We start from the raw sequence: 25,478 nt of genomic DNA, 5'->3' as shown, positions 1-25,478 counted from the left end.
TGGGGCTAAAATAGAGAACAAGATTTGCTGTTTATGATTAAAGATCAATTCTACTCCTTAAATATCTTGTTAATCCTAAATTTATAGTTTTCTTTTGTTCTCATGATTTACCCTGCAGAGCTATTTCATTCTCAATCTACTGCTTACTAATCAGATATAAAGAATATTTCAGATTGGGAAATACAAATGTGGATAATGGTGAACCTGTGACTCTTAATATTTAATCTTAGTATTTAATATGGTCTATAAAAAGTATCCTTTGATTAACTTATTATCAGAAGATAAGTTTTGCCACTCCAAATACTGGGAACTTCAAGTTGGAAATATGACCTTGACCTTCTCTTGAATCTTGAGAACATAATTATCCCAATATAGTGTGTCTGATGCTGAATAAGTAAATTCAGCAATTCAAGAATGATTAAGTTATTTCTGGGCTCATTCCTTTCTCACCCTGAAAGCAGAAATCATTTTAGAGTTCTAAAAAGTCAAGACCTATCTGCAGTTAAAATTAATCATTCTCTTTTTGAATAAATGCATCTCTTTTACTTCCTGCCTGATGAGGTGAGACGGTACTATTTGCTGTGAAAACCTGTGTTGTGTCACAACTGAATTGAAAACAGAAGTTTGGGGAACAAATAAATTGAAAACTAGTAGGTAGCAGTTGGAAGAAAATCTCTAAGGGCCTGTAAAGATTTATCAATGATGCAAAGGGCAGTAAAGTGACAAAAAGGAGAGGGAAAGATAGAAAGTGAATTTGAAAGCATTTCTAGGAGTTTTTATACCAGAGGAAAACTAATATGTGGATTTTCACATGTGCATTGTTCTTTCTTTCTACAGTTTCCTAAAGTCCATTAATTTACACATAGGCTTGAGTGACAGAAAACTGTAACTTTATAAATTTAAATGTCTCCCAAACAGTTTCTCAAATATGACATATAGTGTAAGGGCTGATTTTAGCATTGTCTGGTAATAGTCAATACCAACTGATTACATGTATGGTAGTCAGATCTCAAAAAGTACCTGGACTGACATAGTCATAATCTTGATATAAATTTTAAAATATAGACTTAAATGTTAAAATATGGCTTTTTAAAAAATAATAAAGTTAAAATATGCAGGATTTCTTTGTTCACCCAAATTGCATTGTGCCACAACTTTTACCATGAGTAGCCCCGAACTGCTCCTAATCACTACTGGGTACAACACCCCAAATTAAATCTTGGTACTTACTTCTCACATTAGATACTAAATACTGTTTTGGAAGGTTTTGGGGGGGTTCACCAAATGGTGCTCAGGGCTTACTCCTGACACTATGTGAAGGGAGCACTCCTGAAAGTGCTCCAATGAAACTTGGATCTACTGTGTACAAGGTCAGTACTTTATCCCTGTATTGGCCCTTATGTTAAGTACTTTACATAAAGCTAAAGTTATTTTTTTTGTTTGTTTTTAGACCACACCTGGTGACGCTCAGGGGTTACTCCTAGCTATGCACTCAGAAATCGCTTCTGGCTCATGGGACCATATGGGACTCTGGGATCGAACCCAGGTCTTTCCTGGGTCAGTTGCATGCAAGGCAAATGCCCTACTGCTGTGCTATCACTCTGGCCCCAAGCTAAAGTTAATTTTTGAAGGTATGTTCTAAATTTCATATAAAAGATAATGACTTATAATAAAATCATTAAGCTATTTTAAATGTCCTAATTCTATATTATTTTAATAAAATACACTCCTACCCAAGTTGTTTTATTATAATTTTAAATACAAGAAGAAATTAACATGTGTCATTATTGAATAAATAGTTTAAGTGAGCTAATTAATATATTTCTGTCACATTTCATTCTTTTCAATTATCTATTCGATAAATAAAGAGGAAGAGAAAGGCTTTCTCTAAGATTTTGCCAGTGTTACCTTTGTTCATCCACAATGCTTCTCTTGACTTTAATCTTGTCCTCGCCCATGCTTAGATGAAAACTGTAACACAAACATGTATTTTAGCTATCAACTCATCATCTGCTGAATCATTAAAAACAGAATTTGAAAAGGTGATATAAAGAGGCAGAGAGCTCACTGAAAGAAGCAAGGTTTTCAAATGTGTGTTGAGGTTCTTTCACCTGCTCTTAACATAATAATTTGACATAATGACTGACTCCATAATCAAAGAAAACTCGACAGCTCTTGGCACTTGCTTTCATGTTCACAAAGTATATGAAGATACTCAAGACCCTTAGATATATGGATACAGAGGCATTGGCTTTGTTTAATGGTACTGCCAGAACTATTTTTACCATTGGATTCTCTTTTTTTAGTGCTTCTATATCTTAAGTTCATATAAAATATATGAATTGATAAATCTATTGAGAATGTATAAAATAGGTGCTAGAAATTCAAATTAAAATTTAACTGAGAGGGGCTGAAGAGATAGGTGAAAGGATTCTAAACATACTTTGAAAAGAAAAAAGCAAGGAAGGAAGGAAGAAAGGAAGTGAAGACAAGATATGATGTTATTTGTCAATTGAATGAAATGGAATGCTTAGAGTATTCAATAAAATTCTTAAGTAACAGAAATGTAAAAGATAATCTACTAAGCTAAAACTCCTCTAGAAAAATAGCCACTAAACTATGTATGACCCTTAGGCAGTCTCTAGATAATAGGACATACAAAGAGACTAACAAAATTTTAATTTATATGTAACCATCCTTTTACAGTTGAGGATACATCATAACATGCATTGATTAAATAATATATAAATTTACATATGCCAATTGTACTTAATATAAAAAATACATGCACTGAAATGTTAAATTCTAAATAAAAATAATATTGTATCAACAATAAAAATGCTACATATTTTTTGCTTCTTGTGCAAAAGATAAGATATGAAATTGCTTTATTAAGAATCTAACACATGTCTGTATATTGTTTACTTCTGTTTAGGTATAATCAGCAATTATTGATTCAGAGACTACTTTTTAGTTCTCAAGTAATTCATTCTTTTATTTACCTGATATTAACCACATAAACAGTGTAGTTCCAATTTTGAAAAGTTGAGTTGAGCTACAAAATACAATGGGAAATGTTGTTTTGGTCATACTTATGTTTTTAATTAAACGAATTCCCCCCTCCTCCCAAGATATGTGGTAAGTGTTGTAAGACCCTGGGAAAATCCCGGAGAGCTAAAGGAGTGAACAAAAGGTAAGATAACAGTCACTGGATTATCATATGCCAAGAATTTCACAAGAGTTATTTTTTAACCTTACAACCAAGATAGGTATTAACCGCTCTGCCCCATTACAGATAAAGAAACTGAACTTTAAAGAGATTAAATAACTTGTTCAATGTCGCCAAAATAAGTAGTAAAATCCCAAACTGGAAATCTAGTGTGTCTATTGAGAAACACGTTATTTTCCTCTGTAGCCCTTATTACAATAGGCTTTAATAATAGTCCTTCACCAGAAATAAGTAAAAATCCCAAACTGGAAATCCAGTAGGTCTATTGAGAAACGCTTTATTTTCCTCTGTAGCCCTTATTACAATAGGCTTTAATAACTGTCCCTCAAGATAACTACAACATTAATAGGGTCAGAGGAAAGAGGCATAGAATAAACACCTTTTGGTGACTCATTCAAGGAAACCATGAAAACAATAACACAATTTGCTGGTTATTATCATCTCATGAGAATTATTGTAGTAAAACTAAGTTAACAATATAAACCTTTAAAAAATATCAAAATACTGAAGCTCAATATTGTGAAGGATATTTATGATTATGATACATCTTTATGGATCTTAGTATCAGGTATTTATAAAAAACAAGAAAGTGCTTTCAATATAAATAAGTCAAAATGCACTTTTGAATACAGTCAGAAAATAATTTTTTTAAAAAATAATTTCTTTATTTGATTGAGCACCATGATTACAAACTTGTTTATAGTTGGGTCTCAGTCATAAAATGTACACACTCCCCTTCATTACTGATATGATACCTTACTTATTACCCCCTCAAAAGGATTTATTTTTTCATGCACACTCTTCTTTGCAAGTATTACTAAGATTGAGTATAATTGCTAAGGAATTCTGGAAGGAGAAAAGCATTAAATTTTCTAAAATTACAAACATCAATGAAATGAATTAGAGATACCTCTTTAATAGTCTAGTTAGTATATTTTACCTTAAATTGAGTTTCCAGTTCAATATAACTTTAGGTGAGAATTATGCTATACTAAATAACAACACATGAAATAAAACAAAAACCTTACATTGTCTAAAGCAAATACTTTGAAATCAATACTATTTTTTTAAGAATAATAACATCAGATGTAGTTTATTTGAATGTAAAAGTAGTTTATCTTTTCAAATCATTCCAACATTTAAAAAACACTTCTGGGGGGGCTGGAGAGATAGCATGGAGGTAAGGCGTTTGCCTTTCATGCAAGAGGTCATCGGTTCGAATCCCAGCGTCCCATATGGTCCCCCGTGCCTGCCAGGAGCAATTTCTGAGCATGGAGCCAGGAGTAACCCCTGAGCACTGCCGGGTGTGACCCAAAAACCACAAAAAAAAAAAAAAAAAAAAAAACACTTCTGGAATAAATTGAACTCATGAAAATACTTTCTGGAATGTCTTTTTCACATAGAAATTAAAATTTTTAGTATTTGAATTAGTTACTAATGTTAATTGGTCCATTAAGTTTTCTTTCAATTCTATTAGAATTTTCACTCTTTAATTCCCATCTTTAAACAATTACTAAGTATATACTATTTCTGAGGTCAGTTTATTTTAAAAGCTTTTTCTGTAAAAAAGAAGATATTTCCCCTATTATTAGTCATTATATATTAAATATATATTAATATATTTTCAAAAATGGCAATAAAAATTTAAGTACTGTAAAGTACTTTTATTAGCATAAAAGGAGAAAACATGAGACCCTCTGTTCTTTACATATATACTTAGACACAGAGAAATTCGAGAATCAAACTGAAAAAGAAAAAAACTAAGTGATTTCCAAGTAGATGATTAATAGTTCTCAAGTAGACTAAGAGATTTTCATAATATGTCATTTCATGCATTTTGGGGTTTGTATCAAAATTCCAAATAATTATAAAATGATAAATTTATTTTTAAAAACTGTGCTCAAAGTATATAGATTCAAAATAAAAATTCCTACCAAAGTGTATTTCCATTGTGTGGTACTTTTCTTTGCCACATGTTAATATATTAGCCTCATTCTTTTTGATAATTCTTTATTCAAAATATGCTTCTCTCTGAGCATTGTCTCATGCCCAGAGACACTAGACATGAGAGCCGAACGACCGGTTCACAATATGAAGCTCACCCTCAAAGAGTGGTGAGTGCAGTTAGAGAAATTATTACACTGACAACTATCAAGACAATGTTAATGAGTGAGAGAAGTAGAAAGCCTGCCTGGAAAAAAGGCAGGGGTGAGGGAGGAGGGAGATAAGGGGTACTGGTAGGGGGAATGTTGTTGCACTGGTGAAGGGGGGTGCTCTTTTTATGGCTGAAACCCAACTACAATAATGTTTGCAATCAAGGTGCTTAAAGATAATATTAAAAATAAAACGAAAAGAAAATGTGCTTCTCTTTATTCATAGGCATTTCTACAGATCTTTTCCTACATTTATAATGAGCACTATGTTCCAGTATAATTTTGTAGATTTAGTAACCCACAGAGAGAATCTTTACCAGATTTCCAGAGGTTTAAGACAAAAAAGACAATTTTACAGGTTCACTTACCCATTCTGCCACTTTGTTCTGCACTTTTACCTCAGGGTGACCCAGCAGGTTTTGAATCACTACGGAAATTCTGTATAAAATTCCATCTGCTCATTGGAAATACAATTTAATCCATTAATTATATTTCTAAGAACTATTCATCTTAAATGATTATCACAATTTTATCTAATTTAAAGAAACATCTCCTATACCAACACAGTTTTTGTGATATTTGGCTCTGCAAATTGTCTAAGGTAATTTCTTAAAAATATTCTTTTTTGGGGGGTAAGGGGGGTCAGACCAGGCAGTGCTCAGGGGTTACTCCTGGCTCTATGCTCCGAAATCGCTCCTGACAGCCTCAGGGGGGGGGGGGGGACCAAATGGGATGCCCGAATTCGAACCACCGTCCTTCTGCATGAAAGGCAAATGACTTACCTCCATGCTGTCTCTCCGGCCCCCTTAAAAATATCCTTGGGCCCAGAGAGATAGCACAGCTGCGTTTGCCTTGCAAGCAGCCAATCCAGGACCAAAGGTGGTTGGTTCGAATCCCGGTGTCCCATATGGTCCCCCGTGCCTGCCAGGAGCTATTTCTGACTGAGCACCGCCGGGTGTGGCCCAAAAACAAAACAAAAAAAAAAAAAAAAGAAAAGTAAAGAAAAGAAAAGAAAATCACTTTTGAAACCCGAGGCCAATGATTTGATATTGTTCTATACTGTCTATTCCCATGCTTTATATTTTTTAATTCCATAAAATGATAATTTGTTTGTAAAGTGGGAACTTGCTCAAAACAATTTAATTTTATTTTTTATAAAATATTTATCACTTTATGTCAGCACTTGCAATACAAGGTAAGGAATTCACTGACAAAAAAACAAACATACATGTACTTAACTGTCCTGAGCCCTACTCTCTTCTTTCTCTCTAGTATAGCATACTTTTCATAAAATCATATAAATTTAAATAAATCATATTTTTCTTAAAAATTCTATATCACAGTTGTTTGTATCAAAGAAAGAAAATTTGTGGGCAGAATTTTAATTGGGCTAACTTGCTTTTAAAAGAAAACCAATGTATAAAAATGAAGGTTCTCAGGCTTGGAGAGATACTATAGGGTAAGGTGATTGCCCTCACATGGTCAATCTCCAGCACCTATTATGTTTTCTCAGAGCACTATCAGGAGATCCCAGAAGAAAAAGCCAGAAGTAAGTATAGAGAGCATCACGAGGTGTGGCTCAGAAACAAAGGGGGAAGAAAAGGTAGTACTGGATTTTGTTTTGTTTTCCAGTTAAGTGCAATCCTTAAATTAGTTTGATTTATTTTACAAATGAAAATCACATTTACCAGCTAAGGTTTGGTAAAAATATAGACAATAAAAATATACCTTGTTATAGTGTAGTAAAATTGCAAAGATACAAAAATTTCAGATCTCCCTTATTGCAAATGAGCTTTCTTCATATTTCATTTTGGGAAGTCTTAATTTAAATATGCATAAACTAGAGAAAAATTAAAATAATAGGAAGTGATTTAATAAAAATTTAATTATCTAATAATTAAATAATAGATAATATAAATAATAATTTAATAATTTAATAATTATTGGGGAAAGTAGAAAAATACAAAATTAGTCATTTTGTAAAGCCAAAATTTAGTCTCATAAGGTAATATTTTTCCAATGAAAAACTGAGAAAATCAAACTAAAATATTGTCATTCCTGAATGAAATGAAATAAACAAAATTAGTATAAGTCCAAGGACTAAAGCACTTAATTTATACAGACTAGATTATTGGATTTTGATTATTTAAAAGTTCATATTTTTCTAAAAATGATCTGAATGAAAATAATAAGGGTTATGTATCAAATAATAATATTTCACACAAGGGCTGGAGAGATAACACAGCGGTAAGGCGTTTGCCTTAGACACAGAAGGACAGTGGCTCAAATCCCGGCATCTCATGTGGTCCCCAGAGCCTGCCAGGAGCGATTTCTGAGCATAAAATCAGGAGTAATCCCTGAGCACTGCTGGGTGTGACCCAAAAATAAAAATTAAAAAATAATAATATTTCACACAAAATCTTATTTACACTAAAGAGCTTGTCATGTCAAACTATGGGCATTCTGGATTATCAACAGGTAATTCAAATTGTTGTGATACAAAATTCCTCATTTATTTTAGGATCTTAGGAACATTCTTTGGATGTTCATAGGTGTTAGGAGAATAAATAAAAAGTCACCACTAGATGGAGACCTGAGGCATGTGTTTGTTTAAGAGTATAGAATTTCCCCATTTTGGGAAAATCTGGAAAAATATTAAAAGTAAATATTTTTTTCACTTACACTTCCAAAATATTATAAAAATTTCCCAACATTTGTGATAATTTTTACTAAATTTAGACATTTTCTGCCTCTTTTCCATTGGCTTCTTTCTTAAATGAAAAGATATCAAATATTAAAGAGAGCCCAAGCCATTTATAAATTGTTATTCTGATATCCTTAAAAATTTTTTTGGTCCGGGGCTGGAGCAATAACATAGCATTAGGGCATTTGCCTTGCACGCGGCCATTGCAGGATGGACCTGGTTTGATTTCTGTCGATCTATATAGTCCCCCAAGCCAGGAGCGATTCTGGGCACATAGCCAGGAGTAACTCTTTAGCATCACTGTGTGTGCCCCCCCCTCAAAAAAAATTTGTTCCTCTCATAGTGACTAACTTCATTCAGCTTGATACATGGCTTCAGTTCCATCCAAATATTAGAAAATTACATGATTTTATCTTTTCTTAGAGCTGAGTAGTATTACATTCTGTCTATATACCACAGTTTCTTTATTCAGTCAATTGAGTTTACCAAGAAGGTATGGTTGGGATGTGGGAAGGGACCTTGAGACAGCAGGAAAAAGAAAGTGACACTATGGTGGTAGGTGTAGTGTTGGGATACCCTATTCTTGAATATTTATTACGAACAGTATTGCAAATCATGATGCCAACATAAAAATGGGATGGATGAAGAACACTACTACTACCTAGCTGCTCCCCCCAAATAATATTTTCATTTTTTGGTCATTCTGTTTCTTTTTTATATTTTTTCATTTTATTTTTATTTATTTATAAAATATTTATTTCAAAGTTTCTTAACAGTATAGGAATGAAACTACTTAACTCTATATTCAATGGTTTGAACACCTTTGTTTTGAAAGGGTAGATTTACAAATTAATATTAGAACTGTTTAATGTCAAATAGAACAAGCGTTATTTTAGATTCAAGATTATTTTTCCCTTTTTTATTTTATTTAAACACCTTGATTACATACATGATTGTGTTTGGATTTCAGTCATGTAAAGAACACCACCCATCACCAGTGCAATGTTCCCATCACCAATGTCCCAAATCTCCCTCCTCCCCAACCAACCCCCGCATGTACTCTAGGCAGGCTTTCTATTTCCCTCATACATTCTCATTATTAGAATAGTTCAAAATGTAGTTATTTCTCTAACTAAACTCGTCCCTGCTTGTGGTGAGCTTCATGAGGTGAGCTGTAACTTCCAGCCCTTCTCTCTTTTGTGTCTGAAAATTATTATTGCAAGAATGTCTTTCATTTTTCTTAAAACCCATAAATGAGTGAGACCATTCTGCGTTTTTCTCTCTCTCTCTGACTTATTTCATGCAGCATAATAGATTCCATGTACATCCATGTATAGAAAAATTTCATGACTTCATCTCTCCTGACAGCTGCATAATATTTTATTGTGTATATATACCACAGTTTCTTTAGGATTCGTCTGTTGAAGGGCATCTTGGTTGTTTCCAGAGTCTTGCTATGGTAAATAGAGCTGCAATGAATATAGGTGTAAGGAAGGGATTTTGTATTGTATTTTTGTGTTCCTAGGTTATATTCCTAGGAGTGGTATAGCAGGATTGTATGGGAGCTCGATTTCCAGTTTTTTGAGGAATCTCCATATTGCTTTCCATAAAGGTTGAACTATATGGCATTCCCACCAGCAGTGGATGAGAGTTTCTTTCTCTGCACATCCCCGCCAACACTGTTCTCATTCTTTGTGATGTGTGCCAATCTCCGTGGTGTAAGGTGGTACCTAATAGTTGTTTTGATTTGCACCTTCCTGATGATTAGTGATGTGGAGCATTTTTTCACGTGTCTTTGTCAAAGTGTCTGTCCATTTCTTCTCCCCATTTTTTGATGGGATTAGATGTCTTTTTCTTGTAAAGTTCTCTTAGTGCCTTGCATGTTTTAGAGATTAGCCCTTTATCTGATGGGTATTGGGTGAATAGTTTCTCCCACTCAGTGGGTGGCTCTTGTATCCTGGGCACTATTTTCTTTGATGTGCAGAAATTTCTCAGCTTAATATATTCCCATCTGTAATCTCTGCTTTCACTTGCTTGGAGAGTGCACTTTCCTCCTTGAATATGCCTGTAGTGGACCGTGAGAAATTGTGAGTGATGCCTGTGTGTGTCTGTCTCCTGTCCTGTCGCGTGAAACTCTTGGGAGTGGGCCGAAAAGAGGCTCCAGAAAACTCGCTCTCTGAGAGGCTCATTCAAGGGCGGGCACACCAAGGAAGTGCTTCATAACGTGAAAACCGGCTATCAGAGGTACTTTGCAGAAGTCAGGTCCCGTGTGTGTCTGTGTCCTGTCCTGTCACCTGAACCTCTTGGGAGTGGGCCAAAAAGAGGCTCCAGCAGAGCATGGCCGCATGCACTCTTTCTAAGGAAAGAAAGCCATTTAAACAAAAAAAAAAAAAATCACACTAAGAACTGTGCTGGAGGCTGAACTCTGCTGGAACTCAGATGCCAGCACCATTTATCTGCCTGTCTTCTGTGCTGTGCTCCATTTTTGGCCTAATTTCATCCTGTATGTGGCTTATCTGAGGATGGCTCGCCTTTCCCAGAAGCATTCCCTGAACATGAGTCTACAAGCCCAAAAAGGGTGGAGCCAAAGGAGCACGGCCGCTCCACTTTCCTTCCTGGTCGTGCACATCATTTAGCCAATGAATACAACCACAACATGTAGAAAAACCCACAATACAAGGGTGGCAATGAGAAAACAATGCAGGCCAGCGACACACATAGAGAATGACGATGTAAACTCTGATGATTTGAACATGACAAACCAACTAGTCAGTCTCTCAGATAAGGAGTTTAGAGTCGCAATATGGAAGATGTTCAAAGACCTCAAAGAAAGTATAGAAGAGAAAACTAATAAGAATCAAGAGAATATGAAGATAGAAATCAGAAAACTCCAAACTGAAATTTCAGGTCAAATAACAGGTCTGAAAAACTCAGTAGATAATTGAAGAAAAACATGGTTGAGCTTTCCCATGGGTTAACAGCAGCTGAGGATAAAATGAGTACACTGGAAGATGAGATGAATAACAATTCCATACAGCAGGAAAAAAATGGAAAAAAGCCTTAAAGCAAATGATCAAACAATGGAAAAATTACTCAAAGAATGGGAACAGATGAAAATAGAAGTCTTTGATAAGCTCAACAGAAACAACTTAAGAATTATTGGAGTCCCAGAGACCCAGGAAGAAAATCTCCAGGAAGAATCAATGGTCAAGAACATCATTAAAGAGAAAGTACCAGAGCTAATGAATACATGCGATCAAATCCTGCATGCCCAAAGAGTACCAACTAAAAGAGACCCTAGAAAAAACACACCAAGACAAATCCTAGTCACAATGATGAATCCCACAGAAAGAGACAGAATTCTGAAAGCAGCAAGATCGAAAAGAGAAATTACATTCAAGGGAACATCCTTGACATTTACTGCAGACCTGTCACCGGACACACTCAAGTCCAGATGGCAGTGGTGGGACATAGTTACAAAACTCAATGAAATAAATGCTTCACCTAGAATACTGCACCAGCAAAACTCACTTTCAGGTTTGAAGGAACAATACATGGTTTCACAGACAAACAACAGCTCAGAAACTTTACAGACTCAAAACCATTCTTAAAAGAAAACCAGAATGGCCTACTTTAAGACAAGACTGAAAAACAGACACACCAGACTTCGATATAAAGATGGCACCAACTCCCAGGACAATTCTTTCTCTCAATGTCAATGGACTAAATGCACCAGTTAATAGACACAGAGTGTCTAAATGGATCAAAAAACTCAATCCAACCTTCTGCTGCCTACAAGAAACACACCTGAATAGTCAGAACAAACATAGACTCAAAATAAAAGGTTGGAGGAAAATCATCCAAGCAAACAACACCCATAAAAAAGCTGGAGTGGCCATACTAATATCAGATGATGCAAACTTTATACTCAGGAAAGTTTTAAGGGACAACAATGGACATTTTGTATTAATCAAGGGATACATACAGCAGGAAGAAATCACTCTCCTAAACATATATGTACCAAATGAGGTGCCAGCAAAATATTTAATAAAATTGTTGACAAATCTGAAAAATAATAACAATAACAATAATTGTGGGAGAACTCAACACGGCATTGTCTACACTTGGCAGGTCAACCAGACTGAAACCCAACAAGAATATACTAGACCTCAAAAGATAAATGGAAGAAAGAGGCCTAGTAGATATATACAGGACACTCCACCCCAAAAGCCCAGATACACATTCTTCTCTAATGTACATGGGACATTCTCCAGGATAGACTACATGCTGGCACATAAAATATACCTCCATAATATCAAGAGGATAGAAAATTTGCAGGCTACCTTCGCTGACACAAAGCCCTGAAATTATTTATGAAGAACAAAGGAACACAAAGAAAAACTTTAATGCCTGAAAGTTAAAAAGCCTAATACTGAATAACCAGTGGGTGCGAGATGAAATCAAAGAAGAAATCAAAACCTTCCTAGAAACAAATGAAAATGGAGACACAAACTATCAGAACCTATGGGACACAGCAAAAGCGGTACTGAGAGAATAATTTATAGCTTTGTAAGCACACATCAGGAAAGAAGAAGGGGCATACCTGAATAGCTTAAAGATGCAGTCCATAGAATTAGAAAGTACTCAACAAAAGGACCCAAAAATATGGAGACAGAAGGAAAGAACAAAGCTGAGTGCAGAAATCAATGAAGTGGATACCCGAAAAACAATCCAAAAGATCAACGAAAGCAGAAGTTGGTTCTTTGAAAAAATAAACAAGATTGATAGACCACTGTCAAAACTAACATAAAAGAGAGAGAGAGAAACTTGATAACTTATATTAGGAATGAAAAAGAAGAGATCACTACTGATATGGTAGAGATCCAAAAGATAATCATAAACTAATTAGAGAAACTCTATACCACTAAAAATGAGAACCTGGAAGAAATGGATAAATTTTTGGATTCTAATAATCTTCCACAATTGAATGAAAAGGATGTAGCATATATAAACACACCCATCACTATTGAGTAAATTAAGACAGTAATCAAATGTCTGCACAAAAACAAAAGTCAAGGCCACGATGGATTCACTAATGAATTCTTTCAAACCTCTGAAGAGGAACTTCTACCAATTCTGGCAAGACTCTTTCATGAAATCGAACAAAAAAAAAAAAAAACACTTCCAAATAGCTTTTATGAAGCCAACATCACTTTGATACCTAAACCAGACAGAGATGCTTCCAAAAAAAGAAAATTACAGACCAATATTGCTGATGAATACAGATGCAAAGATCCTCAACAAAATCCTGGCAAATAGGATTCAATGCCTCATTAAGATCATCCACTATAATCAAGTAGGTTTCATCTCAGGAATGAAAGTCTAGTTTAACATCCATAAATCTATCAACATAATACACAACATCACCAACAAGAAAAATTGAAACCACATAATTATATCAATAGACTCAGAAAAAGCATTTGATAAGGTCCAATATCCATTCTTGATCAAAACTCTCAGCAAGATGGAAATGGAAGGAACCTTTCTCAATATAGTTAACCTTTCTCAATATAGTTAAGGCCATCTACCACAAGCCAGAGACAAATATTGTCCTCAATGGAGAAAAAAAAAGAGCCTTCCCTCTAAATTCTGGCACAAGACAAGGCTGTCCTCTCTCACCACTCCTATTCAATATAGCACTGGAAGTACTCGCTATAGCTATTAGGCAAGAAAAAGATATCAAGGGAATCCAGATAGGAAAGGAAGTAGTCAAGCTCCCACTGTTTGCAGATGACATGATACTCTACTTAGAAAACCCTAAAGTCTCTACCAAAAAGCTTCTAGAAACAATAGACTCATACAGCAAGGTGGCGGGCTACAAAACTAACACACAAAAATCAATGACCTTTCTATACACCAATAGTAATAAGGAAGAAATGGACATTAAGAAAACAATCCCATTCACAATAGTGCCACACAAAGTAAAATATTTTGGAATCTACTTGACTAAAAATGTGAAAGACCTATACAAAGAAAATTATAAAACTCTGCTCCAAGAAATAAGAGAGGACACGCAGAAATAGAAGCAAATGCCCTGGTCATGGATTGGCAGGATTAATATAATTAAAATGGCAATACTACCCAAAGCATTGTACAGATTTAATGCAATTCCTCTAAAGATACCCATGACATTCTTCAAAGAAGTGGATCAGGCACTTTTGAAATTCATATGGAACAATAAACACCCTAGAATAGCTAAAGCAATCATTGGGAAAAAGAATATGGCAGGAATTACTTTCCCCAACTTTAAACTGTACTACAAAGCAATAGTTATAAAACAGCATGGTACTGGAAGAAAGACAGGCCCTCAGCTCAGTGGAATAGGCTTGAATACTCAGAGAATGTTCCCCAGACATACAATCACCTAATTTTTGATAAAGGAGCAAGAAGTCCTAAATGGAGCAAAGAAAGCCTCTTCAACAAGTGGTGTTGGCATAACTGGCTAGCCAATTGCAAAAAATTGAACTTAGACCCGCTGTTAACATCATGTATGAAGGTTAAATCCAAATGGATGAACGACCTTGATATCAGACCCAAAACCATAAGATACATAGAACAACACGTAGGTAAAACACTCCAGGACATTGAGACTAAAGGCATCTTTAAAGAGGAAACTGCACTCTCTAAGCAAGTGAAAGCAGAGATTAACAGATGAGATATATTAAACTAAGAAGCTTCTGTACCTCAAAAGAAATAGCTCCCAGAATACAAGAGCCCCCCACTGAGTGGGAGAAACTATTCACCCAATACCCATCAGATAAGGGGCTAATCTCCAAAATATACAAGGCACTGACAGAACTTTACAAGAAAAAAAATCTAATCCCATCAAAAAATGGGGAGAAGAAATGGACAGACACTTTGACAAAGAAGAAATATAAATGGCCAAAAGACACGTGAAAAAATGCTCCACATCACTAAACAACAGGGAGATGCAAATCAAAACAACTATTAGGTACCACCTCACACCCCAGAGATTGGCACACATCACAAAGAATGAGAACAAGCAGTGTTGGCGGGGATGTGGAGAGAAAGGAACTCTTATCCACTGCTGGTGGGAATGCCATCTAGTTCAACCTTTATGGAAAGCAATATGGAGATTGCTACAAAAACTGGAAATCGAGCTCCCATACGATCCAGCTATACCACTCCTAGGAACATACCCTAGGAACACAAAAATACAATACAAAAACCTGTTCCTTACACCTATATTCATTGCAGCACTATTTACCATAGCAAGACTCTGGAAACAGCCAAGATACCTTTCAACAGATGAATGGCTAAAGAAACTGTGGTACATATGCACAATGGAATATTATGCAGGTGTCAGGAGAGATGAAGTCATGAAATTTTGGATGTAAATGGAATTGATTATGCTGAGTGAAATAAGTCAGAGAGAGAGAGAGAAAGACCATTCTGCGTCATTTTTCTTAAAACCTATAGAAAAATGATTCTTGCAATAACAACTTTCAGACGCAAAAGGAAAAGAGCTGGAAGTAACAGCTCACCTCATGAAGCTCACCACAAACAGGGATGAGTTTAGTTAGAGAAATAACTATGTTTTGTACTATCCTAATGATGAGCATGCACAAGGGAAATAGAAAGCCTGTCTAGAGTAAAGGCGGGGGTTGGTTGGGGGAGGGAGATTTGGGACATTGATCATGGGAATGTTGCACTGGTGATGGGTGGTGTTCTTTACATGACTAAAACCCAAACACAATCATGTATGTAATAAAGTTGTTTAATTAAAAAATATTAGTAAAATAAAATGTTAAAAATAAAAAAAGAACATGCCTGTAGTCTCAATGTCCTGGAGTGTTTTACCTACGTTTTGTTCTGTATATCTTAAGTTTTCAGGTCTGATATCAAGGTCTTTCATCCAATTGGATTTTACATTCATACATGATGTTAACTGGGGGTCTCAGTTCAATTTTTTGTAAGTGGCTAGCCAGTTGTGCCAACACCACTTGTTGAAGAGGCTTTCTTTGCTCCATTTAGGATTTCTTGCTTCTTTATCAAAAATAAGGTGTCTGGGGGAACATTCTCTGAGTATTCAAGCCTATTCCACTGAGCTGAGGGCCTATCTTTATCCAGTACCATGCTGTTTTGATAACTATTGCTTTGTAGTACAGTTTAAAGTTGGGGAAATTAATGCCTCACATATTTTCCCCAATGTTTGCTTTAGCTATTCTAGGGTGTTTATTATTCCTAACAAATTTCAATAGTGCCTAATCCACTTCTTTGAAGAATGTCATGGGTGTCTTTAGAGGGATCGCATTAAATCTGTACAATGCTTTGGGGAGTATTGCCATTTTGATGATATTAATCCTGCCAATCCATGACCAGGGCATGTGCTTCCATTTCTCCGTGTCCTCTCTTATTTCTTGGAGCAGTGTTTTATAGTTTTCTTTGTATAGGTCTTTCACATTTTTAGTCAAGTTGATTCCAAGATATTTGAGTTTGTGTGGCACTATTGTCAATGGGTTGTTTTCTTAATGTCCATTTTTCCCTTATTATTATTGACGTATAGAAAGGCCATTGATTTTTGTGTGTTAATTTTGTAGCCTGCCACCTTGCTATATGAGTCTATTGTTTCTAGAAGCTTTTCGTAGAGTCTCTAGGGTTTTCTCTAGAGTATCATGTCATCTGCAAACAGAGAAAGCTTGACTTCTTCCTTTCCTATCTTGATTTCCTTAATATCTTTTACTTGCCTAATCGCTATAGCAAATACTTCCAGTGCTATGTTGAATAGGAGTGGTGAGAGAGGACAGCCTTGTCTTGTGCCAGAATTTAGAGGGAAGGCTCTTTTTTTTTCTCAATTGAGGATAATATTTGCCACTGGCTTGTGGTAGATGACCTTAACTATATTGAGAAAGGTTCCTTCCATTTCCATCTTGCTGAGAGTTTTGATCAAGAATGGGTGTTGGACCTCATCAAATGCTTTCTCTGCATCTATTTATATGATCATGTGATTTTTATTTTTCTGTTGTTGATATTGTGTATTATGTTGATAGATTCATGGATGTTAAACCATCCTTGCATTCCTGGGATGAAATCTACTTGATCATAGTGAATGATCTTCTTAATGAGGCATTGAATCCTATTTGCCAGGATTTTGTTGAGGTTCTTTGCATCTGCATTCATCAGCGATATTGGTCTGTAATTTTCTTTTTCGTAGCATCTCTGTCTGATTTAGGTATCAAGGTGACGTTGGCTTTTTTGATTTCATGAAATAGTCTTGCCAGGGTTGGTCGTAGTTCCCCTTGGAAAGTTTGAAAGAATTCATTAGTGAATCCATCTGGGCCTCGGCTTTTGTTTTTGGGCAAATATTTGATTACCGTTTTAATTTCATCAATAGTGATGGGGTGCTTAGATATGCTACACCCTCTTCATTCAACCGTGGAAGACTATAAGAATGCAAAAATTTATCCATTTCTTCCAGGTTCTCATTTTTAGTGGCATAGAGTTTCTCAAAGTAGTTTCTGATTACCCTTTGAATCTATGCCATATTAGTAGTGATCTCTCCTTTTTCATTCCTAATATGAGTTATCAAATTTCTCTCTCTTTTTTTGTTAGTTTTGTCAGTGGTCTGTCATTCTTGTTTATTTTTTCAAAGAACCAACTTCTGCATTCGTTGATCTTTTTTAGATTGTTTTTCGGGTTTCTACTTAATTGATTTCTGCTCTCAGCTTTGTTCTTTCCTCCTGTCTCCCTATTTTTGGGTCCTTTTGTTGAGTACTTTCTAATTCTATGAGCTGCGTTATCAAGCTATTCAGGTTGGCCCCTTCTTTTCTCCTGATGTGTGCTTGCAAAGCTATAAATTTTCTTCTCAGTACTGCATTTGCTGTGTCCCATAAGTTCTGATAGTTTGTGTCTTTATTATCATTTGTTTTCAGGAAAGTTTTGATTTCCTCTTTGATTTAATCTGGGACCCACTGGTTATTCAGTATGATGCTGTTTAACTTCCAGGCGTTAACGTTTTTCTTCTGTGTTCCTTTTGAATTCACATATAATTTCAGAGCCTTATGGTCAGCAAAGATAGCCTGAAAAATTTCTATCTTCTTGCTATTATGGAGGTATGTTTTATGTGCTATCATATAGTTTATCATGGAGAATGCCCCATGTACATTGGAGAAAAATGTGTGTCCAGGTTTCTGGGGATGGAGTGTTCTATATATATCTACTAGGCTTCTTTCTCCATTTCTCTTCTCAGGTCGGTCTAGTAAGTTTCAGTCTGGTTGACCTATCTAGTATTGACAAAGCCGTGTTGAAGTCCCCCACAATTATTGTGTTGTTATTTATATTATTTTTCAAATTTGTCAACAATTGTATTATATATTTTGCTGGCCTCTCATTCGGTGCATATATGTTTAGGAGAGTGATTTCTTCCTGCTTGATTAATACAAAGTGTCCATCTTTGTCCTTTACAACTTTCCTGAGTATAAAGTTTCCATCATTTGATATTAATATGGCCACTCCAGCTTTTTATGGGTATTGTTTGCTTGGATACTTTTCCTCTAGTCTTTTTTTTTGAGTCTATGTTTATTCTGACTATTCAGGTGCGTTTTTTGAGGGCAGCAGAAGATTGGTTTGATTTTTTTTTTATCCATTTTGCCACTCTTTGTCTCTTAACCTGTGCATTTAGTCCATTGACATTGAGAGAAGGAATTGTCCTGGGATTTAGTGCCATCTGTATATCGAAATTTGATGTGTGTTTTGGTCAGTCTTGTCTTAAATTAGGTCTGTCAGTTTTTCTCTTAAGACTGGTTTTGAGTCTGTAAAGTTTCTTAGCTGTTTTTTGTCTGTGAAACCATGTATTCTTTCGTCAAACCGGAAAGTGAGTTTTGCTGCATACAGTATTCTTGGCGTTGCATTTATTTCATTGAGTTTTGTCACTACGTCCCACCACTGCTTTCTGGCCTTGACTGTTTCTGGTGACAGGTCTGCTGTAAATCTCAAGGATGTTTCCTTGAATTTAATTTCCTTTTTTGATCTTGCTGCTTTCAGAATTCTATCTCTGTGGGATTCATCATTGTGACTAGGATGTGTCTTGGGGTATTTTTTCTGGGATCTCTTTTGGTTGGTACTCTTCGGGCATGCAGAATTTGATTACATATATTCTTTAGCTCTGGAACTTTCTCTTTAATGATGTTCTTGACCATTGATTCTTCCTGGAAATTTTCTTCCTGGGTCTCTGAGACTCCAATGATTCTTAAGTTGTTTCTGTTGAGCTTTTCATAGACTTCTATTTTCATCTCTTCCCATTCTTTGACTATTTTTTCCATTGTCTGTTCATTTGCTTTAAGTTTTTTTCCAATCTCTCTCACTGTATGGAGTTGTTATTTATCTCATCTTCCACAGCACCAATTCTATTCTCAGGTTCTGTTAGCCTGTTGGAGAGCGTATTCATCTTGTCATTCAATTCTTTTAGTGAGTTTTTCAGGCCTGTTATTTGACCTGTTATTTCAGCTTGGAGTTTTGTGATTTCTGTCTTCATATTTTCTTGGTTCTTATTAGTGTTCTTTCCAACTCGACCCATGGTTTCTTTGAGTTCTTTGATCTTCTTCCATATTTCTTGCCTAACCTCCTTATCTGAGAGATTGATTAGTTGGTTGGCCGTTTTCTGGTCATCAGAATTGTCATATTCATTCTCTATGTCTGATGCTGGCCTGTGTTGTTTCCTCCTTGTCACACTTGTATTGTGGGTTTTTCTACGTGTTGTGGTGGTATTCATTGGCTAAATGATGTGTGCGGCCACACTCCTCTTGTTCTGCCCTTTCTGGGTGGGTTGACTTGCCTCCATGGAAGGGGAGTTCTCCATGGATGAAGCCTTGCACAGGATCACATCTTAGGCCTGAGCATGCAGCAGAGACAACAGTCTGGGGAGAAATGCTGGGCTTCAGTGATCCAGTATAATTCTTAGTGTGATTTTTTCTTTTTGTTGCAGTGGCGTTCTTTCCTTAGAGAGAGTGCATGGCCACATAGCAAAGTGGAGCTTCTGGAGCCTCTGGTAGAGTGAATTTTCTGGGCCCTTTTTGGCCCACTTCCAAGAGGTTCAGAAGACAGGACAGGACATTGTATTTTGAATGTATTAAAAAATAACTCAAGGGTAGGAGAGATAGTATAGAGGTAAGGCATTTGCCTTGCATGAAGAAAGTCAGTGGTTCAAATTCCGGCATCCCATATGGTCCCCTGAGCCTGCAAAGAGCGATTCTGAGCATAGAGCCAGGAGTAACCCCTGAGCACTGCCGGTGTGACCCAAAAACCAAAAAAAAAAAAAAATTAATTCAAAAGGCAAATTGTTCTGGGGTTTGAGAGACATGGGGTTAAGACATGAGGACAGAGCAGTGGTGCAAGTGGTAGGGCATTTGCCTTGCACATGCTAACCTAGGATGGACTGAGGTTTGATCCCCCGTTGTCCCATATGGTTCTCCAAACCAGGAGCAATTTCCGAGCACATAGCCCAGGAGAACCCCTGAACATCACCAGTGTGACCCAAAAAGCAAAGAAAAGAGAAAATAAAATAAAATAAAATAAAATAAAATAAAATAAAATAGAAACAAAAGTTAAGACACTTGCCAAGTATGTTGTTAACCCCTGTTCAATTCTTGGGTTCCTTGAGTTGGGGTACAACACTAAAGGCCTTAGAACTTCATGAGGTATGGTCCTGAAGTCCCCCCAAGCACCACCAGAGTGACTCAGATACACCAACACTCCGAGGGCCAGCACCACTGTATCTACATTGCACTGCCAAACAGGTTAAAGATTAATCACTGGGAAGGGCCCAGATTTCTCTTGGCACCATTTTGGAGGCTCCTAAATAAAATTACATTTGTAAATAGAAATTTATCTCAATATTTATCTCAATGCAAGGTAAGAAAAAAACACTATGTACCAAAATATTAGAACCTTGTGCAAAAGTTGTTTAAAGCAGTTTATTGTTATATTTAAGAAATATTTCTTGTTGTTGCCCAATTATTTCACTCTTTTTCACTTTCCCACACAGGTTTATCATGATCAAAAACTCAGAAATTGTTTTGAATTCAAAAGATTGGATAAGATAAATAACATATTCAATAGTAATGTCAAGTTTTCTTAAAACTGGGATTTTCCAATGAATCCACTTGTAGGTGTGAAAAAGTTTAATCATTCTCCTTGCTGATATAAAGACACCACTAAAAGAAAACAACTGAAAATGTTGACAGTGGGCCCGGAGAGATAGCACAGCGGCGTTTGCCCTGCAAGCAGCCGATCCAGGACCAAAGGTGGTTGGTTCGAATCCCGGTGTCCCATATGGTCTCCTGTGCCTGCCAGGAGCTATTTCTGAGCCGACAGCCAGGAGTAACCCCTGAGCACCACTGGGTGTGACCCAAAAACTAAAAAAAAAAAAAAAAAAAAAATGTTGACAGTACATGCAAACTTTTTTTTTTTTTTTTTTGGTTTTTTTGGGCCACACCCTGTGACGCTCAGGGGTTACTCCTGGCTATGCGCTCAGAAGTTGCTCCTGGCTTCTTGGGGGACCATGTGGGGCACCGGGGGATCGAACCGCGGTCCGTCCTAGGTTAGCGCAGGCAAGGCAGGCACCTTACCTCCAGCGCCACCGCCCGGCCCCCGCATGCAAACTTTTAAGTAGTTCATATCTGATGTATACAAAGTTCTACTTAGTCTCGAGGTGAACAAGTGATGCTCTTTTTTTTTTTTTTTTTTTTTGACTACACCCTGAAATGCTCTAAGATTACTCAGAACTCAGCACTCAGCATTCCTGGTGTGATGCTTGGAGGCTCATTTGAGATTCAGGGATCAAACCTGGGTTGGCCACAAGGCAAATGCAAATCCACTGTACTAACGTTCTGGTTTTCATATGATGCTCTTTTTTATTATTTCCAACTTAATTATACCAAAGGGAGAGGGAATCTCAATTTATTAATGCTCTGTCTTCTAAGAAGATATGCAGTTTTCAGATACCAATGTGTGTGAGAAGGCTACAGACCAACAAAAGGCTAACATAATGTTATTGTTTTCATTTATTTTTAAAACTAGTTGTACTAATTCCATTTTGGAATAACAATATTACTCTCTCCACAAAAATAACAAGGATTTAAACAATAGTAAAATTATTAAAGAGTTAGTATAGATAGTTCAAGGATGTGGTAAAATTGTTCAGAGGATATAAAAATTGTACTATTTTATTTTGGAATGATGACATTACTCTCTCAAAAAATAAAAATATTTAAACTAAAATTTGTGTCAATTTAAATAAAAAATTGTTGAAGTGTTATGATAAGGAGTTTAACAATATGGAAAAATTGTTCAGAGGGTATAGAAATCTGTCTACACAATTTTGAGAATATTTCTACTGTGTATGACTTTAATATATTTATTTCTTAAACCTGGAATTATTTTTAATTTATCATTTAATTAATATTTTAATTTAATTGCTAAACCAATTGTTTTAATTATTTCAATTTAAGTATTCAATTAATTAATTTAATTATTAACTAATGATAGTTTAAATTATTAATTTGGGGTTATTTTAATTTAATTTAATTATAAAGAATCATGAGGGATTTTTTTTCTTTCATGTGGTCAAGTCAGACCATTTTAACCAACTCTAACATTCGCTTGCTTTGTTAAAATGCCAACGAAGGCTATGACGCAGAGAGAGATGGACGAAACAAGGCTCTTTTCAAGAATGTCAGAAATGACATGATGGAGTGAATACAGCTCCACTCTACCAAGTCCAAGCCTCTGCAGCATCATAGAAACGTTCTTGGGCAGGAGAGGATGTGCCAGTCCTTGGGGGGAGAAAGCCACAGAGGCTCTTTGTATGAAGATACAAAGAGCAAAATGCTTCGTTAGAATTATAATATTCCCATCTACTGGCTGGAATCCATGTAAAATATGCACTGAAAACATCAGCTACTGGTACTTTCTTGGAGTGAGGGGGCTGGGATTTTTGCTCCTTCATAAATCTTCATGTGGCTATCAAAATAACCATAAACACTTCCTTGAGTCGAAGTCTTTATAACTTTATAAAATTAATAGCTATGTTTCACATAAGATATTCCATAATTTCAATTTAAACAGAGTACAGAGGAATTGATATGTCTTAAATCTAAAGGAGAAAATGTGGTCTATTTTGGCTTTTTTCTCAGGGTTTGATGTTCCTGGTGATACATTGCAGATGTCATAGTCTCAGCTAAATGAATGTGTGGAGAAAATTCCTTTGCTTTTAATATTTAATATTTGAGAATATTACTGTGTTCAAGGCAATGGTGAGATCACCTCATTGGAATTCCTTTTATTTGAAGACACTGAAAATATTTACTTCCAACTACCAAAAAGATATGTACTTAATCCATATAGTAGCAGATTAAATAAATCAATTCAACTGAAAATTCCTTTGCTTTTTTCTTTACTATTTGTTATATTTGAGTTATAACTAATATAAATAGAAAAGTATATAAAGAAAAATTTTAAATGATTGATGATTCACTTAATTATTACTCAACAAAAAAAGCATAATTCAACATATAAAATTATATAAATGTAACATACAAAACATAATGTTGACTTCAGTAAAAATAAATTAGTTTGACAAATTGTAAAAATCCTTAAAAGCCTAACTTGCTACAGAGAAAAGCTGACAAATATGCATAACTTTTTCCATATCTATAAGATGAATTACATTAATTCCTTTAATTAAATGTTTGAATCTTAAATCTTTCTCTTAAAGGATCCTCACCTAACAATGCAAAAGAAAACCAGAAATATATACATTTTACTGATTATTAGAGTGGAGAACACAAGCAAAACAAATTCTTATGTATTTTAATAGACTTGCAAAAGTACAAACACACTGCCTGATTTTGATAACATAAATCTGTTTAAACATTAAGTATTCATACATTTAGACTACAACTTTCGACTCTCCAGTAATAAAGTAAATGCCAAAAAATCTAAAGCCTGGTAATTATAGTTTACAACACCAAGTAAAAATTGGATTAGCAAGTAAATGATAATAAAATACTGCACTTTTCAAAATGGCAAGAGTAAATCTAAAATTTCTCATAATAAAAAAAGTTAAGCTATATACTGTGATACATATTAGTTTTGTATTAAATTATTCTAATTGAGTCACTGTAAATTGCAGTTACAAAATTATTTATAATAAAATTTCAGGAGTACAATGTTCCAACACCAATTATTTCACCAGTGTCCACTTTCCTCTACCATTGTCCCCAGTTTTCCTCCCGCCTCCATGACACGCACTGCCTCTAAGACAGGCACTGCTTTCTTTTTCTTTAGGCATTACCATACTGTTTACCATACTGTTATTAATATATTATTATGCACATGTTACCTCCTTTCAGCACATAGTTCTAATCCAGGGTGGCTCTTCTCTCTATCATTGTAGTGATTCCTTCCCTGGCCTATCCTACACTCCCCCACCCCACAAAGTGGCAAGTTGTCTTTGGGTTTTAGATCTCCCCTACTATGTTCTTTAGATAGATATTAGTCTTAACATAGAAATCATTTCTATGAATATATATTAATGTAGAGAGATATTAAAAATTAATTATACAGTACATATGAAATCAATAGAACATTACAGATCAATTAAAAGTTGACTACTTGTACCCAAAAAACAATTTTATCATTTCATATATACAATATATACATATATACAATTATAAAATTATAATTATACAATTATACAATTTTATAATTATACAATTATAAAAAGTAATGATTTCTTACCATTTCTTTGTTTATCGGTTCTATTAGTAACAGGCATGTTAGTGGTGACAGTGGGTGGTGTAGTACTAGGAGAGTTTAGAATAGCTGGTAATAAATATGAGAAAGATATAATATTGCAAGAAGAACATGACAGTTAATATGAATCAGCAATCTATAATTAATACATGCAATATATAGAGGAGTAGAGACCACTTCTTGTCACCAAAGATAATAGATAATTAATAAGAAAAAGAAAAAAAGCTATATCTTCTTTAGAACTTATTAAGAATGATTTAACAGGACCTTTGATGTCATGCTGCACAGATTATGGAAATAGCACAAAGAAACACTAGAAAATTTTTATCCTAAACTTACATCTATCATGAACATTTATGACCACGCAGAATATTACTGAAGCTTTCTAGAAATTTTTCCTAAGTTTACTTTTTACCCAAAAGTTAGTGAAGGGAGTCTATACTGGACCTACCAATTTACAAGTAATTTAAACAGTCTTCCAATACACTGAGACTAGAAAAATAAAATATCAGAAGAAAATGCTTTTGTCTTTGACAAGATAAATAAAACAAATGATATA

At 35.2% G+C, this 25,478-nt stretch overlaps 1 protein-coding gene across 1 annotated transcript in view; it reads right to left on the bottom strand.

The window, feature by feature from the left end:
* ADGRG6 (adhesion G protein-coupled receptor G6) overlaps nt 1–25,478 on the bottom strand; it is a 176,877-nt gene that overhangs the window by 45,953 nt on the left and 105,446 nt on the right. Inside the window, exons 6-8 of the mRNA XM_049789320.1 lie at nt 5,751–5,836; nt 3,003–3,055; nt 1,909–1,971 (exon numbers count right to left, since the gene is read on the bottom strand). Of these exons, the coding sequence (XP_049645277.1) occupies nt 1,909–1,971; nt 3,003–3,055; nt 5,751–5,836 (202 nt within the window). The remainder of the gene's footprint in view (nt 1–1,908; nt 1,972–3,002; nt 3,056–5,750; nt 5,837–25,478) is intronic.

Source organism: Suncus etruscus, chromosome 15 (genome assembly GCF_024139225.1).
Source record: "Suncus etruscus isolate mSunEtr1 chromosome 15, mSunEtr1.pri.cur, whole genome shotgun sequence".
In the NCBI taxonomy this organism is placed as follows: domain Eukaryota; kingdom Metazoa; phylum Chordata; class Mammalia; order Eulipotyphla; family Soricidae; genus Suncus; species Suncus etruscus.
The sequence above is the reverse complement of the archived record's forward strand: the minus strand, read 5'-3'. Positions and strand labels throughout refer to the sequence as shown.